General features: G+C 46.8%; 1 protein-coding gene across 1 annotated transcript; it reads right to left on the bottom strand.

Moving 5' to 3' along the window:
* Nucleotides 1-10,168: 10,168 nt before the first annotated feature.
* LOC146860030 (uncharacterized) lies at nt 10,169-15,281 on the bottom strand. The gene is made up of 2 exons (XM_085646313.1): nt 14,415-15,281; nt 10,169-10,916 (listed from the first exon to the last, which is right to left on the bottom strand). Exons 1-2 carry the CDS (start codon nt 15,265-15,267, stop codon nt 10,300-10,302), a joined length of 1,470 nt encoding a protein of 489 aa, XP_085502439.1. The 5' UTR covers nt 15,268-15,281; the 3' UTR covers nt 10,169-10,299.
* Between the last annotated feature and the right edge of the window lie 1,087 nt (nt 15,282-16,368).

The raw sequence follows: 16,368 nt of genomic DNA, 5'->3' as shown, positions 1-16,368 counted from the left end.
ATCTTTCTACCCTGTCATCCATGCAGCCCCTCCATGCATACCTGCCTGCCCTCTATGTGCCTGGTCCTGTTCAGTCTCCCTGGGGTCCTCTGCAAACCCTATGTGTGACAACCACCCTTACACATCCTCCTTGTTCATGACTACCTCTGCAGCTCCACTGCCTTCTTTCAAGTCTGCAATATTGACAAAGCCAGTAGTTCGGGTTTGTAACTTAAAATGAAAGCTAGACCTACTGACTCTACTGATGTACGCAAACTGCTAGAACATTTATTTTATAATTTAAACCCGGGTGAAAAGTGGAATGTTTTTTTTTATATTCCCAATCAGAGGGCTTATATTATTTTGTTGTTTAAAAATCTGTCTCGATGTCCTTTGTTGGGAGAATTTTTTGTTTTTAAACTGTGCTTGGAGAGTGGGGTTGACTATAAAAACAATATAAATTGGGTACGCCAAAAAATTTACAGAGAAAGCAGAGCTAGAGCCAAGACAAGTGCCTGGCTCGGATCTTAGAGCCCTTGCAAGCGCTGAGCCCTGAAAATGTTTGCTATGTAAATCACACAACAAACATCACATAAAATATGATAAAGTCACCTCAAGGTTCAAAAAGTGTATTTCTTTAACATGTGAAGCTTTTTTCATGAATACGTCAAATTATAGCTCTTCACTGAGAAGTACGTATTAAAAACGGTTGTTTTTAAACATTAACCATTGGTGCACTACGAGGAAAGACACTTGTCATGTAAACACGAGCAACATTATAGTCTAATAAATTAAAAAACAATAGTTTTTTTTACAACTGGTATTCTGAACTTATATATTGGAAAGTGCTTTCATACCCGATAATGAAGAAAAAAGACTTTTGGTGAAATCAAATATTTACCTAAGATCACACAATTCAAGAGGGGCAGCCACGTATTATCCATGTTTTCTGGTTTCACTTAGTACAAATTAGCCAGCTCGAATCTCACTTAAGCTTTCAGTGGCTCGACCTATTAAATAAAGGGTTTTACGCCCACATTTTACAAGGACTGGGGTGGCGGTAATTTACAAATACTGCCCGCTGCCAGGGGTGTGATTGTCTCTGCCTTCCTCCTCCCGCCTTACCCAAGGATGGGGCGGCTTCTTTATTGCAATACCTCCACATTGCCCAAGGGCGGCGGTAGTGTGTGCCTCCAAGCCTCTTCCCCCCCCACCTTGGCCAAGGCACCCGTCCTGATGCCGTCTTCCCATTCTGGAGCAGGGGCTGGTGTATCGTGACCAGCTCTGCTGTGGACAGCACGATGCAGTGGGCCATGGATGGGCGAGTTTTCTGTTAAGGCCAAATGCCCTATTTCGAACTTGAACAAATTGCTGGTGACCCTGAGCCACTCCTCCGTGACCCGCACAATCCTGCGTACCAGGTAGAAGCGGACACCTGACCCTCCTATTTTTTTTTAATTCCCCCATTTGCTTACCCACCCACCTATACGTGATTCAGCATCGACTTTCCCGTGCTGTTCTCCTTTTTTTTCATGTTTTATATTCTTTACTTGTGCTTACTTTCCAGTGAATACAAGTTTTCAAACACTGGTAGAAAACACTTTTGTTGCACAGTGCGCATGCACAAAGTCTTGTGTGTGTGCAAATGTGATTCAGTAGATCTGCACATGCACACTTGTCGCTTCTGGATGTTGTTTTTTTTTTATATAAATAGGTATACTTTGAAATGCGCATTGCATACTCACATTTTACTTTATACCTCCAAAAGAATTGAACAGATTTTCACTATACCAAGAAAAGGCACAAAACGGCCAAAGAGCCACTGTGCCTTTTGGTCATTCGATGTCTACCTTTGCACGTTCGCCTGTTTCGTTGAAAAATGCGCAGTGAACGTGCAATAGGAACTCATTGTAGCCAGTTTATCTGGGTCAGAGGTACCCACACTACCATCCCCCGATTATCTGCTTCTTTTTTTCCATTCATAAATGCAACATTCTATATCCATGGCAACCACTATATCCCTTTCCTAGTAAGTGTATGTATATTTATTTTTGTCAGACTACCCGAGTTCATAAAATTATTGCCACTGATCGTATCTTGGTCCATCGCCCAAGTTGACTCTTCTCCTTTTCTCAGTTCTTCTCCATTAAAGCTCCTAAAATGGGTTACAATTGGATATCAATTTGTTATTTAGGAGGGCCATGTTTTTGGTGTGCCTTCCAAATGCTGTATAGGTAGTCCGTATATCAGTGGTCGGCACCCTATGTATCAATGGTTTGCAACTGTAATTCTGGTCACAAACCACTGAAAAGTTACAAATTGCCAAGTTGGGCTGGTAACTCATTCTCTACTCCACCCTCAGAAACCTCCTTCTCCAAAACTGTATGAAGCAAGGTTTAAGCCAGAAACAGATGACAAAAAGCAGTAACCAAACGAGCATGAACAAGATTTTCAGGTTCCCTGTGTCTATTTAGGTTAGATGCATCATACCCTTCCATGCAGTCAGATATTTTAACTGTCTCATTAATTTGAAAATCCACAATTAATTTTACATTGAACTTCGGAGACCCATCCATCATAAGTGAAGGTGGAGAGCAGTCATCGCCTCCACTGCAGGTTTCATCCTTGAGACATGGGCCGCCACATGCATTTCCTCCCAGAGTGATGCAAGGCAGACTACTTGTTTCCCATTGGCTGCTGACCGGAAAGGGACCCACAAAAATACGAATGAGGTTTGAGTGAAAAACCTGAATTGCCGAAAAACATAGTCTCCCCACGGATACCCAGGTGCTGGAAACCGACAAGTATACATACATCTTTTATAGTCCGCCCTAGCTTTCAGATTTCAATTGAGCAGATTTATGGCTTTTGAAAGAGTCAACAAAGGTGCCAAGAGATGGAAGGGACTAGGGTGACCTGAAAAAAGGAAGAGGCAAGGGGAGTTTGAAAGCAGTAGGAACACACACAAGGAAGAAAATCTCATTGAGGGATGTAGAGAGCTATATATGCAAATTAAGTTAGAGCTATCCATTTACCCAACATACCTGCTGTTCCATGGTTTAACATCTAACATATGTTTTCAAAGTCTAATTAACTCATTGTTTCTGCCCATTTGTTTATGGCTGACCGCTAATCGACTTAATGATGCACAATCCAAAAGATTTTGAAACCAAATAGACCAAAACAAACAGTAAATGAAAACTCACAGCATTCACCAGTTTAGGATCCATAAGTCGTTTCTTGAAAGGAAAAAAATGAGCATACTGAGCAGGACTCTGCTACCAATACAACAGTAAACCCTCTGGATGTAGCTAAGTCTATTATAACGTCAATCGAAACGTGAAACCAGGGTTTTCTTAGACTTGGCAGGAGGACTGGGAAGCTGACTGGTGTCTTGTCATCACACAGGATTTGTGCATCAACAGTACAAGTTTCCACATACTGAATCATCAATTTATTTACAAGTGGGACGCCAAAATTAGCACTTAAGTGGGTAGTAGATCTGTTTCAAACCACAGTGCCTTCCCCCTGGATGTTTTTGACACAAAAACAAAACTGATAATCAGAGCTTTTCCTCCGGAATAAAAGGGCAATTTTAGTAAAAAGAAAAAAAAAGTAATGACCCAATTTGTTTCCTGTGTAGTGATTCTTTTTGGATCCATTTATTTATATCCATTTTCTACACTTCTTGCTTTATGGTTTGCATAAAAATCTCTCCATCTTTACCTTCTAAATATCATTCTTAGAACCCCTGAGTCCCAGTGTCTGGATAAGAGATCTGCTTTTCCATGTCTTTGACCGGGCTGGTGTGTAATCTGATATTGAAACCATTACAAATATAATATCCATCCGGCACATCAAGGACTCATACATTTCAAGGACTTCAACAAGCTTACGTTCTTATGATCCGACCATACCAAAATCTTGTGTGTAGCTCCCTTTAAGTAATATCTCTGTTGAACAAAAACTAACTTTTATAGTTAACAACTACCTAGCAATGAAAGTATAGTTTCTTTCCGAAAGAGAGTTGAAGACAAAAAGGCAATTGGATGGACTGCTTTAGTTTACTTATTTATTTAGGACACGATAGCTCTGTTATCCAAAGATGAGGTGTAGGGTAGGCTCGAGTCAGCATGTGTTACTATGACGGCACTGGTAAAAGCTCTTTTTAAGGTTCAAAATGCGTTTTTTTAATTCTTTCACCTAGGCTAAAATATAGATTTTTGTGTGCTAAGATACTAATTGTCAGGATCAGATCTGAACATTTATATAAAATGTATATAAAAGTTTGAAAACCACAATATCATTTGTACTTCTTTCACATTGCTTGGGATGGACCAATTCTATACTGTTGACAACTTGTTATTTTCAAAACTAATTCCTGTTGCTGAAGTACAAAACCCCCAAAAAGTGATAGAGGCTGCTTCAAAACATGCATTTCCCAAGTTTTGCATACAATGAATGTTCCCTCAGACATTAAAGAACTCCTGTAATGTGATTTGAATGTTGCTCCAAAGTCTATGAGAAGATCAATATATCATCCAAGTAGATTACCAACTCAGATTACCAACTCAGAAGATCCAGTATCTTTTAAAGTCTGAAAAGTCAGTGCTTGTGTCTTATTGCCTGTAGAGTACATCAAGTGCGCCTATCAATGCACTAACAGATAACTAATCTCTCTGTCATTAAGTAAATAAAACTGTGGTTTGTAAATCCATAGTGGGGACAACACCTTTTTTGCTTTGGAGTGGAGGCCTAATGACCCAATCATGTAAAGTTGAGATTCTATGAACTGATCGAGATCATATTGTTAACATCCCAATTGTTTGTTGTGCATGTTTCTGTATGTGTCCTACTTGGTACATGCAATGCATGTGAGCTTACCATAGTAATGGCGGCCTGTGGGATTTGTTTTGGTTCCCCTAACCTGGCTTTCTGTACACGATGGGGATGAAGCTGTGTTTCCAGACAGTGAGAGCAAGAGATCATTTAGTATTAAGTGTGTAATAAAGTATGTTACTTTTATAAATTAATCAAAGTAAAGACTTAAGGCAGCAATAGGCTATAATAAACGTACATGAATAGTAATTAGAAAAAAGAGAAAGAACCAAATCAGAATCTGTTTTATCAAAAAATACAAAATATGCTTTTATTAATATTTGATACCCTAACATAGCACATTCATACTGTCTCAATCGTATCATCATACATACCATACCAAAAATGACTCAATTAAAAACATTGTCACAATAGTGACAGCAACAATGCATTGATATAGTGTTTTTTCATATATACAGTTGTTAAATATTTTTTCTCAAATGTGTATATTTTCACAAAAAATAGGGCAAAACAATGCGACACAAATTCAATTCACAGTCGTTATGCTCTACATGCGTTTCAGGATTGGGAAGTGCCTTCGTCAGGAAAAGGCCACAGTTAAACCACGATGGTATCCTATATTTAATGGACACTGGAGACAATGCGACGTCTCAATGTCTTACTCTGGGTTAGTTCTCGAGATAGATTACGTCTAAATGTCTTAGTTCAAGATAGACCGATGAGTCAAAAACTGATGTGTAAAATTCTTTGGCGAGAAAACTGCTATTTTGATGCTGAGCAGTGCTAAACTGAATTCTTCCATATGGGGATAACCGCAATATGCGAACTCATCAATCGGTAACATTAAATTATTCTCACTGGTACGGAGCCTCAGGATAAAGGGTTCCTCCTAGCACTGAAGAATCTACATCAGAGCTCAAAATTAAAGCACTAGGTTGAACAATCAGTTATTGCTCTGCTAGGTGACTGCTGAGTTCTGAGTTTGTGCAGTCTCTCATGACCTCCCTAAGAAGCCTGTGACTGCTTGTCATCGCTAGCACTGAGAGTTAGGTGCTACGACAGAGTCAGGCGCTAAAGGGGTTGTAATTGGTCCAGTGCACAGACCCATAGTATGACGGACCCCTAGACATCAGGGCACACAGCTCCAGTCTCCAAGGCTGAGGCTCAGAAGCCCCTGCTTGCCTCGTGGCCCCACGAATGTAGCGATACAGACAGTTACTCTGATGGGCATCTTGCAGCTGAATAAAATATGCATATTTGTTACCCACCTCAATAGTAAAGGGTTGTGATCCTGTTATCATTCGGCCAAGCATAGATCCCTACAGTGAATGCATTAGCCCACTGAGTCATATGACCCAGAGTTATTCATATATTTTCACAGAAAATTCGAAAGGGGTTTGGGGTGGTGCACCACCAAAATGTTTGTAAGTATATTACACCAAGTGGTCAGTAGTTGGTATACAAAAAAGTCTTTATTTTAGTTCAGTTGTTGAAACAAAGCTGAGGCTTTGTTTCAACAACTGAACTGGCTGAGGCTTTGTTTCAACAACTGAACTAGGCTGAGGCTTTGTTTCAACAACTGAACTAAGGCTGAGGCTTTGTTTCAACAACTGAACTAAGGCTGAGGCTTTGTTTCAACAACTGAACTAGGGCTGAGGCTTTGTTTCAACAACTGAACTAAAATAAAGACTTTTTTGTATACCAACTACTGACTACTTGGTGTAATACTTACAAACATTTTGGTGGTGCACCACCCCAAACCCCTTTCGAATTTTCATTGATCTGCCTGGCAGTTGGCATCCACTAACGGCGGATGCAGGGGTGTTAGTATGCACACCGTCATCAACTAATATTATTCTACACACACTGGGAACTCAGTAAGGAGGTGCAGTCATTGGAGTCCGCCGTTAATCCTGCTTGTTTCTCAAATATATTTTCACAGAGGTCGTTTTATTTGTTATTCCACTACGACCAGTATTCACAGGTATGCTGCAAGTTGGAGTACTGATAATCTGTTGTAGATAGTCACACTTCATGCTCAGTTCCTTTCTTCAATTAGTGTTTATAGAGCCTTCATCTCTGATTTTGGGACACACGTCAGGATATGAGAGTGCCAACAAATACCACAGCAAAGAGTATTTAAGAGTGGCTGTAACTCAGAGGTACCTGAAAACAGGTTCAAAATCATCCTGTTGACATAAAGCTTTAGCAAGAGATATTTGCCACCTGGACTGCAAGAGAGTAGTTTAATGTATTTACTTTTTATCTGCAAATAACTTAGTGGTATTGTAGCATTCCCCATACTGTTCAGAATTATTACACCCTCATTTCACACATTGTACCTAAAGATTAAAGCGAGCACCAACAAGTCATTTTGATCTCGCTCTGGAGATGACTGTCACTACCAATCTGTTAGCTATTCTCCAACACCCCCGAAGTGTGGATGTATTTGTGCCCCAGAGTGGTAAACAGTATTGATACCCTTTTAGCATTGCGTTCCGTCCCTCAGAATGAAGGATAAATCAAAAATACCACATTACTTCCTTGACTGGAGCGGCGGCCAGTTCAGGTAAGCACGGTGAGGCGTGAAGCCGACAGACAACGGAATAGGTATTATTTATTTAACTATACCTATTCCGTTGTCTGTCGAACGCCCCCCTCCTACCCCGCCTCACCCTCGCCGCCCCACAGTGTTTACCTGTGCCAGCCGCCGCTGCTTGTTTGTCATCCTCCGCTGCTTGTTTGTCATCCTCAAACCTGTCCTTACCCAAGAGATACTGCACCCAGGGAAGAGGGTTCAAGCTTAGGCACCATGTCTAATTAAGACTCTTGGGGCTTATTTACCAGCCCCTGCCACCGGTGTGTCACTTTTAATATGGGAAAGTGACATACCAGCGGCATAAGGGGCTTGTAAATATGCCCCTGAATACTTAAGAGTGCAAAACTGTAAATAGGTAGACATCTGTCTATGGCTGTGGGTGGGACCTCATTGGGTAAGGACTAGAACTAGGAAGACTTGGACTCAGAGTAATCAGGATTACCTACCCGCAGGCCCGGACTGGCCCTACAGGGCAGCAGGTGTTTGCCTGGTGGTCCGACAGGGTGGAGCAGGTTTTAATGCTGGTGCAGGCCGGTTCTTTGCTGGTTGCCAGTGGCAGTATTTCCTGCCTGCAGTGCTTACAAACAAACAATGCACAGTGAATAGCATACCGGTCAGCCCACACTTGTTTCAAAACCTTTTGTGTTTGCATTTGTTTGGTTCCATCATCTACAGGGTCGCCACAAAGAGCACTGCCCTTCAGAGCTTTAGGGAAAGGGGGTGAGGGATCTAACGTTAATTGGATCAGAGAGAAAAGGTGGCACTGTGATAAAGTAATTACCTATGATCACACAATGTGGTTAAGTGGGAGCCAGGACTGATTCAACGTCTCCTGGTTTCACATAGTTCAATTCGGCGACGACATAGTAATAAGCTCTTTCTTCTTCACATTTTAGATCAAAGCTTAATGCTTTGTTTTTAATTCTTTGGGGCGCTGAATCAGCAATCTGTGTTAAACACATCAGGGCTGTGAATGTTTCACAAGGATTGGTGGCGGTAGAGTTTGGGGCGGGTGATGTTTTAATACAGAAGTTCTAAAAACCAGAGAACTCACCCTTGGTCAGTGCACTGAGACCATTGGATCCAGTACCTAAAGTCTTTATTCAGTGCCATTCGTTATTGAATTAATTCATCCTCCCAACTATACATTCATTCATTGAGCTATGCAGCCATGTCTCCAAACTTTATCTTTCTATTCAATGATTGGGCAGGATTAATGAAAAATGTGTTGTAAAATGCACCATATTCGCATATTTTTAATAATGTTTTGCGGGGAAAAAAAACCTTCTCCCCTCTTGCTATGTGCAGTGTAAGGGCTGGTTTGACAAAATTTGCCTGGCTACTTCTGTTTCACCGTAGGGCCCTGCAGCTCTCTTGGAACGAGGGCCTTACAAATACAGTAGTCCCTGACAGGAAAAATACACAGAAAAAACTATATTAAGGCTGTCCAGCCAGACAGAGTGATTTTAATAATGGTTCAGATCACAAAAAGAGGATAAAGTGGTACCCAATCCTGCATTGGGAGGGAGGGGTGGGGGGGAAGCAGGCCGCAGACCAAGAATTGTGTGTAAAAGGCCGCTTTATTGGAAACAGGTGCACATTACAATTTTTACAACCTTGGCCGAAACGCCTTCCAAAACTAAACCTCACTAAATATAACAAACCTAACCCCGCACCCCGCCCCCTCCCCTAAATTCCTTCGAGCCCGCCCCCGCCCGTACATTACAACATTACAACAATATCAAACATTACATTCCTGTATGACCCCCCCAACAATTTCTAAATACAAACCTTCCATTAACCAAACTCCCCTGCCTGCCCCTTTACAGCTATCGGCCCCCAAACTGTGTAACCGAACTAAAATTACCAACCTAACCTTTCCCTGTCGATAACCCAACTCAACAACATAACTCCACCAACCTCCGGTAAAACTGTCCAAAATTCACCATAACCCCCGCACAGCACCTGCTCCAAGCGACAAAATACAAACGTATAAAACCCCCTGTACACCTGTCCCCAGGAAAAACGGCCCGAAAATACCACAGGAGAAAAAGGAAAGCAAAAACTACAAAAAATTTAAAAAAGAAAAAAACGGGCCAAAAACCAAAAAGTGTTTTTTGTGGGTGGGAAAGGGTGGGAACAAAAAACACACCACTAGCCTAGCTCCCAGCCACCAGGTCACCAAACCTAAAATGGTGGCCGGGAGCAGGCGCCCAAAGTATTTATAATTGGGCTACATTTGGTATGAAAAAGGAGCCCAAATTCGAAAATTGGCCGCGCGGAGCCAGCCACGCCCCCCCCCCACACGCCCCCTCCCAAACTGCCCGGGGGTGGGGACTCCCTACGGTCGCCTGCCCCCCCCCCCCCAAGCCCCCCTGGGGAGGGAGGGGTGGGGGGGAAAGCAGGCCGCAGACCAAGAATTGTGTGTAAAAGGCCGCTTTATTGGAAACAGGTGCACATAACAATTTTTACAACCTTGGCTGAAACGCCTTCCAAAACTAAACCTCACTAAATATAACAAACCTAACCCCGCACCCCGCCCCCTCCCCTAAATTCCTTCGAGCCCGACCCCGCCCGTACATTACAACAATATCAAACATTACATTCCTGTATAACCCCCCCCCAACAATTTCTAAATACAAACCTTCCGTTAACCAAACTCCCCTGCCTGCCCCTTTACAGCTATCGGCCCCCAAACTGTGTAACCGAACTAAAATTACCAACCTAACCTTTCCCTGTCGATAACCCAACTCAACAACATAACTCCACCAACCTCCGGTAAAACTGTCCAAAATTCACCAAAACCCCCGCCACCCAGAAAGAGGGGGGGCGGTGAAACCACCACCCCACCCCTCTTTCTGCCCCCCCAACAACAAGGAGCCTTAAACACCACGAGCCTGATTCTGCACGTTCAAACACCGAGACAAGACCTCCCTAAGTTCCAACAGATAAAGGTCCATGCCCAACCTTGACAAGTGTACCCCATCTCCACGAAAAAATTCAACCGCCTCAAAACGAATATCTGTGTGTGTCACTCTCCCAAAACCCAAATCTCGACAAAACCTGGAGATCTCCATATTCACCTTCTTCCGAGACCTGTCGATAGCTCTGGGATTCAAAGCCCCTCTCCACACCCTCCGCGGGACCAATTCCGTCCAGAGAACATGACAACCCGACCATCGCTCCTTCAACAACGCCAAATCCCTTTCCTTGGCACGCAGTAAAACCACCCCTTTCACACTGCAAAGATCGTTCTCCCCCAAATGTATTAAAAGAATATCCGGGCATTGTCCCCTCACCATGGCTTTATTCAAACATGGAATAAGCTCCCTCCAAAGCATACCCCCCTTCCCTTTCCAGATCATCCGAAAAAGGCTGTCATTAAAACCCAAACTTCCCCCAAAATAACTTTTGCACGCTTGTACATGTGCCCACTTGACGAAGGAATGCCCCACAATCCACACCGTCAATTCCTTTGCGTGTGGCCCAGCCACCGAACCTGAAAAGAAAAACAAGAATGAGACTCAAACCAAAGAGGTGGACGCAGGCGCCTCTGCTGCATTTTCTCGTACATATTTGTTAAAACAGTCTGATGACCAACGCCCTAAGCGCATTATGTCACCCTGAGACCAACCCCGGTTATGCGCTTCAGTTGCCGCCCCAATCCTAAAAGAGTGCGTCCCAAACTGGGCCCCGTCCAAACAGATACGCTGTAACCCCTTGCGCAGGACCATACGCAGCTGATAGTCAGTGACACGCGACCCATTCATATGCCGGAAAACCAAGTCGCCCCCATCACCCCCTGATATTATCTTCCATTGCCTCGCCAAACGCAGCGGACATGTACAACTGGGGGCTCCTGCCTCTAACCACACCCCCTTACCAATCCCCCAATGATCTGTTTTTGAACTGGACAACCAAATGTTCACCCCTGTGTCCGTAAAGAACACGTCCTGCCAACGAATGCCCCGCTTTACCTTGTTCCCGAGGAGCTCAGAAACCCGAAAAGCCCCAAAAAACATGAACACCATAAGGGTAGCAAACAACGAAGCCTCAAAATCATCCCTGCGAACTACAGGCAAAACGGTCAACAAACGTGCTAACGTCTGCCAGGAAATAGGTAAACGGGACATCACGGTTCCACCCCGCTCTCTAGCCCAACCCTCAAGTATCCTGCGTCCTATTTCCCCAGCAGACGGGGAATAACCCCAAAAAAGCTTACCCATAAAGGAAATCCCTGCTAGCTTCCCAGCAATAGTGACTCTAGACAAACCCTTCTCAATGAGGTCAAGGATAAATTGAACTACATCTTCCGAACTGCGCCACGACTCCTCCCTCCTACAGGCTCCAGAGGACAAAAATTCCTTCCACGCCAAAGCATACGCTGCACGAGTGGAAGCAGACAAAGAACCTACCACCAGTTGAAATACCCTACGTTGCCGACAGACCAGAGGTGCTCCGGCATCGGGGTCGGTGTCCTGTCCGCCTCCTTGGCCAGCCCATGGAATCTCCCCCACTGCGAACGAGACAAAGCATCCGCAATGTCATTGTCCACACCTGGCACGTGCAAAGCCCTGAATGAAATATCATAGCGCAAACAGCCCAGCACAAACACCCTCATCAATTTCAAAATCTGCTCATCCCTGGCTGACTGCCTGTTGACTATTTGCACCACTGCCATGTTGTCCACACGGAACAGGACCCTCTTATGTTCCAGCTCCTTGCCCCAAATGGTCAAAGCAACCAAAAGTGGAAAAAGCTCCAAAAAGGCAATGCTCCGCCCACCATTCCTCCACTCCTGTGGCCATTTCTCTGCACACCATCGCCCTTGCCAGTAAATGCCAAAACCATCACTGCCCGCTGCATCCGAAAACATTTGCACATCCCACTGCACATCCTCGTCCCTGGCCAGTGGTACTCCGTTAAAGGAGTGCAAGAAAAAGGACCACATACGCAGGTCTTCCTTCACGCCTGCCGACAAACGCACGTGATGGTGAGGTAAATGCTGACCCGCCAAAGCCCGGCCCAGGCGCCTACAGAAAGTCCGACCCGCCCTTACCACCCTGCAAGCAAAATTCAAATGGCCTAACAACACCTGGATGCCCTTCACTGTCACCTTCGGCCGGGCCAACATCGTGTCTAGCAAAGTCAACATTTTGGATTTCTTATCCTCAGGCAAACAAGCCTGAATTGCAACCGAGTCAAGCTCAATACCCAAAAAGGAGATGACCGTATCAGGTCCCATTGTTTTCTCCGGAGCCAACGGCACCCCCAAATCCTCCATAAGCTCATGAAAAGATTCCAAAGCATGCCGGCACTCCGAAGAGCCCGGGGAGCCCACAAAGAAGAAATCATCCAAATAATGGGTGACCAAGCTGTGACCAGTGCGATGCGTGAAAAACCACTGCAAAAAAGTGCTGAACAGTTCAAAAAGAGCACATGACACCAAGCAGCCCATTGGTAGCGCCTTGTCTACATACCATTTACCCTCGAACTGTATACCCAACAAAGGCCAATCGACCGGATGAACCGGGAGCAGCATAAAAGCCGACTTGATATCACACTTTGCCATGCCTGCAGCTGCGCCCGCGGTCACGACAAGTGACATGGCGACGTCAACTGAGGAGTATGACACCGAAGCAGCGTCTTCACCGATAAAATCATTGACTGACGACCCTTCAGGCCATGACAAATGTTGAATCAGCCGAAACTGCCCTTCCTCTTTCTTGGGCACCACACCAATAGGGGAAATGATCAAATTATGAACTGGCCACTCTCCAAACGGGCCTGCCATCCTCCCCTCCTGCACTTCTTTACACAATTTCTCACGCACCACCAGTTTGTGCTCTGATGCGGATTTCAAATTATCCGCCCACCTTCTCTGCCGGGGCCCGTGGTACCCCAAATGAAAACCCCACTTGAAACCATCCAAAAGTGTCTGTTTTGCCACCAAGTCCCCATAGCCCTTCAATGCTTCCTCGAGCTGAGCCAATTTAATTGGCGTAGGAGCCCTTTGGCCCAGAACCCTGTGCGCCCCTACCCCCCCGTCCACCCTGCGACTGCTGCGCATTGCCAGACATCCCTGCGCCTGCCTGCTGCCCTTGCTGTCCGCCTGATGGCCTAACGCCCCAGCAGTTGACGAGAGGGTGGCGCTTGCCGCACTTGGAACACTTGTGACGGTATTTGCAATACTCCCGAGTACATAGGCCTTTGTTGAAATCCCAACATGCCCCGACCCCAGTCTGTGATGCGGCTGAGCCTCCCACCCCACCCCGGGTGGGCTTTCCCTGAAAGGGCCGATAAACTAAAAGCAGACCGCTAGCCGTAAAAATAGTCTTACCTCCTGGCGCGGCACCCATGGTAAGTTGCCACAAATCATTATCTAGCTCACCCCATTTTGCCTCTGAATCCCAAGCCATACTGGCCCTACATTCTTCGTCATACTGGGCCCAAGCGTAACCATTACCTGTAATCTGGGCCTTCCGTATTACATCCATATACTTGAAAATGGCCACGCAGCGCTCAGGAAACTTTTCACAGTATACACTGGCATAAATTAAAAATGCCGCCGTCCAATTTTCAATCGTCAGCAGCACCTTAGGGCGCTTAGCCAATTCGTACTCCTCTTCCTTAGAGCCCTCCTTAGACCTCACCTCCCTGTGTAAGAGCTTCAAAATCTCCACATATTCGCCCTTCCAAATACGCTCCTTTGTTGCTAACATTAAATGGGCACCTAAAGGCTTAGTCACCCCCATATAAGGGAGCTTCTTAATCTTTAACTCTTTGCTCTGTGGCTTGTCCTTACCATCACCTGCCTCTGAATTTGACCCACACTCCACCTTGGCCCCCGGAAACGTTCCCTCCGTCCCCGTGCCAACCCCTGTATCTTTCACATACTTCCCTCTATATAATCTCCCCTCCGACACACCCCCTCCCCCATCCTCCCCAGACCCCACAGACACCATAATAGGTTTGTCCTGTGTTTTAGCGCTCTCACCTGGCTCTAAAGAGGGTGTGCGGACCGACTCCGACCGCCTCGCCGACCTCTCATAAGACTCCCTTGGAGGATGCGCCCTCACCGACGGGCCGTGCTCTCCTTTGGATTTCACCACCACGGACTGTGCAATGGGTGCCACACCCGAAACCTGGAAAAGACTACGAGAAACATGAGAGTGTCCCCCCTCCTCATAACCCCGTAGTTCCCCTTCCTCGGGGCTGTCTTCCTCATAATCGAGCAAGATTGGCTCTTCCACCAGCAAATGTTCCTCAGCAAATTCCAAAACACGGGCCTTACCGGACCCTGAATTAGCACAACCGGCCTCCACGGCCTTAAAACCACCTTGCGGGGGAGCCGACTGTACTCGCCAGTCCTCCCCCCTACGTCTATTAACATAACAATTCATCTTATTTGAAAACTCCGTCCACCTTGACCTCCGTGACGTTGGGGCCAGCGAGGTCGCGCCGGACCTTCGTGAGCTGGCCGCGACGGGATCCCCCGCCGGTACGGAATGTGCCGCGCAAGGCCTCATCCTCCCTTCTCCTCGGCGATAATGGGCCGCACCACGCCCTACCAAGTCTTCTGCTCTGCTACGTGTCCTACCCTGTAAAGAAAAAGTTTGGACTGGTGTGCTGGGACCTTGAAAACTACCTGTCACTCGCGACCCGAGACCACTCAAAAAACCCTCGCCTGACAGACCACCTCTAGAAAAACCCGCTCGCCCCGCCCCCACTAGATTCGACGACACCATCTCTTCCTCGTCCCCACTCCACTCCAACATAGCGTGCCCCAAAGCGGACGCCGAAACCTCGCCATACCCTTCCCCCAGAGACAGCGACCTGCCCGACCTCATACTGTCGCGACCGCTCGCCCCATAAACCACCCTCGCCATGTCGCCCCCCCACCTTGTCCTGCCCCCGAGCGCCTGACCACCCCGATGCACCCTCCCCACCAAGACCCCGGACACCTTCTGCCCAGGAAGGAAAAATGTCCAGGCCCTCTCCCTCAAGGCCCCCTCCAGCTGAATCCCCTTCTCCTAACAACCAACCTTCTTCTCCGACCCCCCCTTCCCCAGCCTTCCCCAAAAACTCCTCGCTCAGAGAATGCCAACCAACCCCTCCCGAAGGCAATGACTTCTCTGAAACCCCCTGCTCCCCCTGTAACCTCAAATCCTGCGCCGGACACCACCCATCCACTTGCGCCCATTCCCCTTCCCCCAGAGAGCTCGCCCCTACAGAGAAAACCGCGCCCCCTACAGAAGAACCAGGAGAAAACAACAAGGGGCTACTAGGCTCTGGCTCTCTAAGCACCCGGTGCCTGTCACCCACCATGCACGCCTCATATGACCTCACCGAACCCACACCACCTGACACCTGCACCCTAGAGGACCCCGCCCCATGACCCCCAGCACCCCTAACGAGACAATTACCGTCTCCCCCCTCACCCCATCTGACCTAACAGAAGGAAACTCCCCACGCTCCAGACCCGATACTTGTACCACGTCCGCCGCCCCGTCAGAACTCAGCGCGCGTCCCCCCTCCCTCGCGCTCAATAAATTATGCTCCGGCACAGACGACGCGCGTCTCTTAATGCCGCGCCCGCCTCCGCGCTTAACGCCTACCGCAGGGGAAGATAAGGAACGCGCTGGCACCAAAGCTAAGCCCGCCCCATGCTCCGCCGCATTCACCACACCCGCCCCCTCCGCTGCACCCGACCGGCACGGCTGACCATGACCATACCGAGCGAGGGCCACCTTTCTTAAACGCGGGCGGCCCCGTTCACTCACCGGCATTTGTTTATGACGCTTCGGCGACGTACAAGCGGCCACCACAGCCGCCACTCCAGCCGAGGCCTGCCGCGTAGGGCGCGACGGCCCCGCCACCTCCCCCACCACCAAATCCATCCGGCCCGCCTCAGACAAGAGCCGGAGAGCCTCCAGCACCCGGTAATCCTG

Source organism: Triturus cristatus, chromosome 3_1 (genome assembly GCF_964204655.1).
Source record: "Triturus cristatus chromosome 3_1, aTriCri1.1, whole genome shotgun sequence".
Lineage (NCBI taxonomy): Eukaryota > Metazoa > Chordata > Amphibia > Caudata > Salamandridae > Triturus > Triturus cristatus.
This window is presented reverse-complemented; position numbering and strand designations above follow the sequence as displayed.

Coding starts and splice junctions, on each gene's coding strand:
- LOC146860030 (XM_085646313.1), bottom strand. CDS start 15,267: ATGAGGTCGGGCAGGTCGCTGTCTCTGGGGGAAGGGTATGGCGAGGTT. Junction 10,917..14,414: donor CACACCCTCTTTAGAGCCAG/GTGAGAGCGCTA, acceptor TTTTCTTTTCAG/GTTCGGTGGCTGGGCCACAC.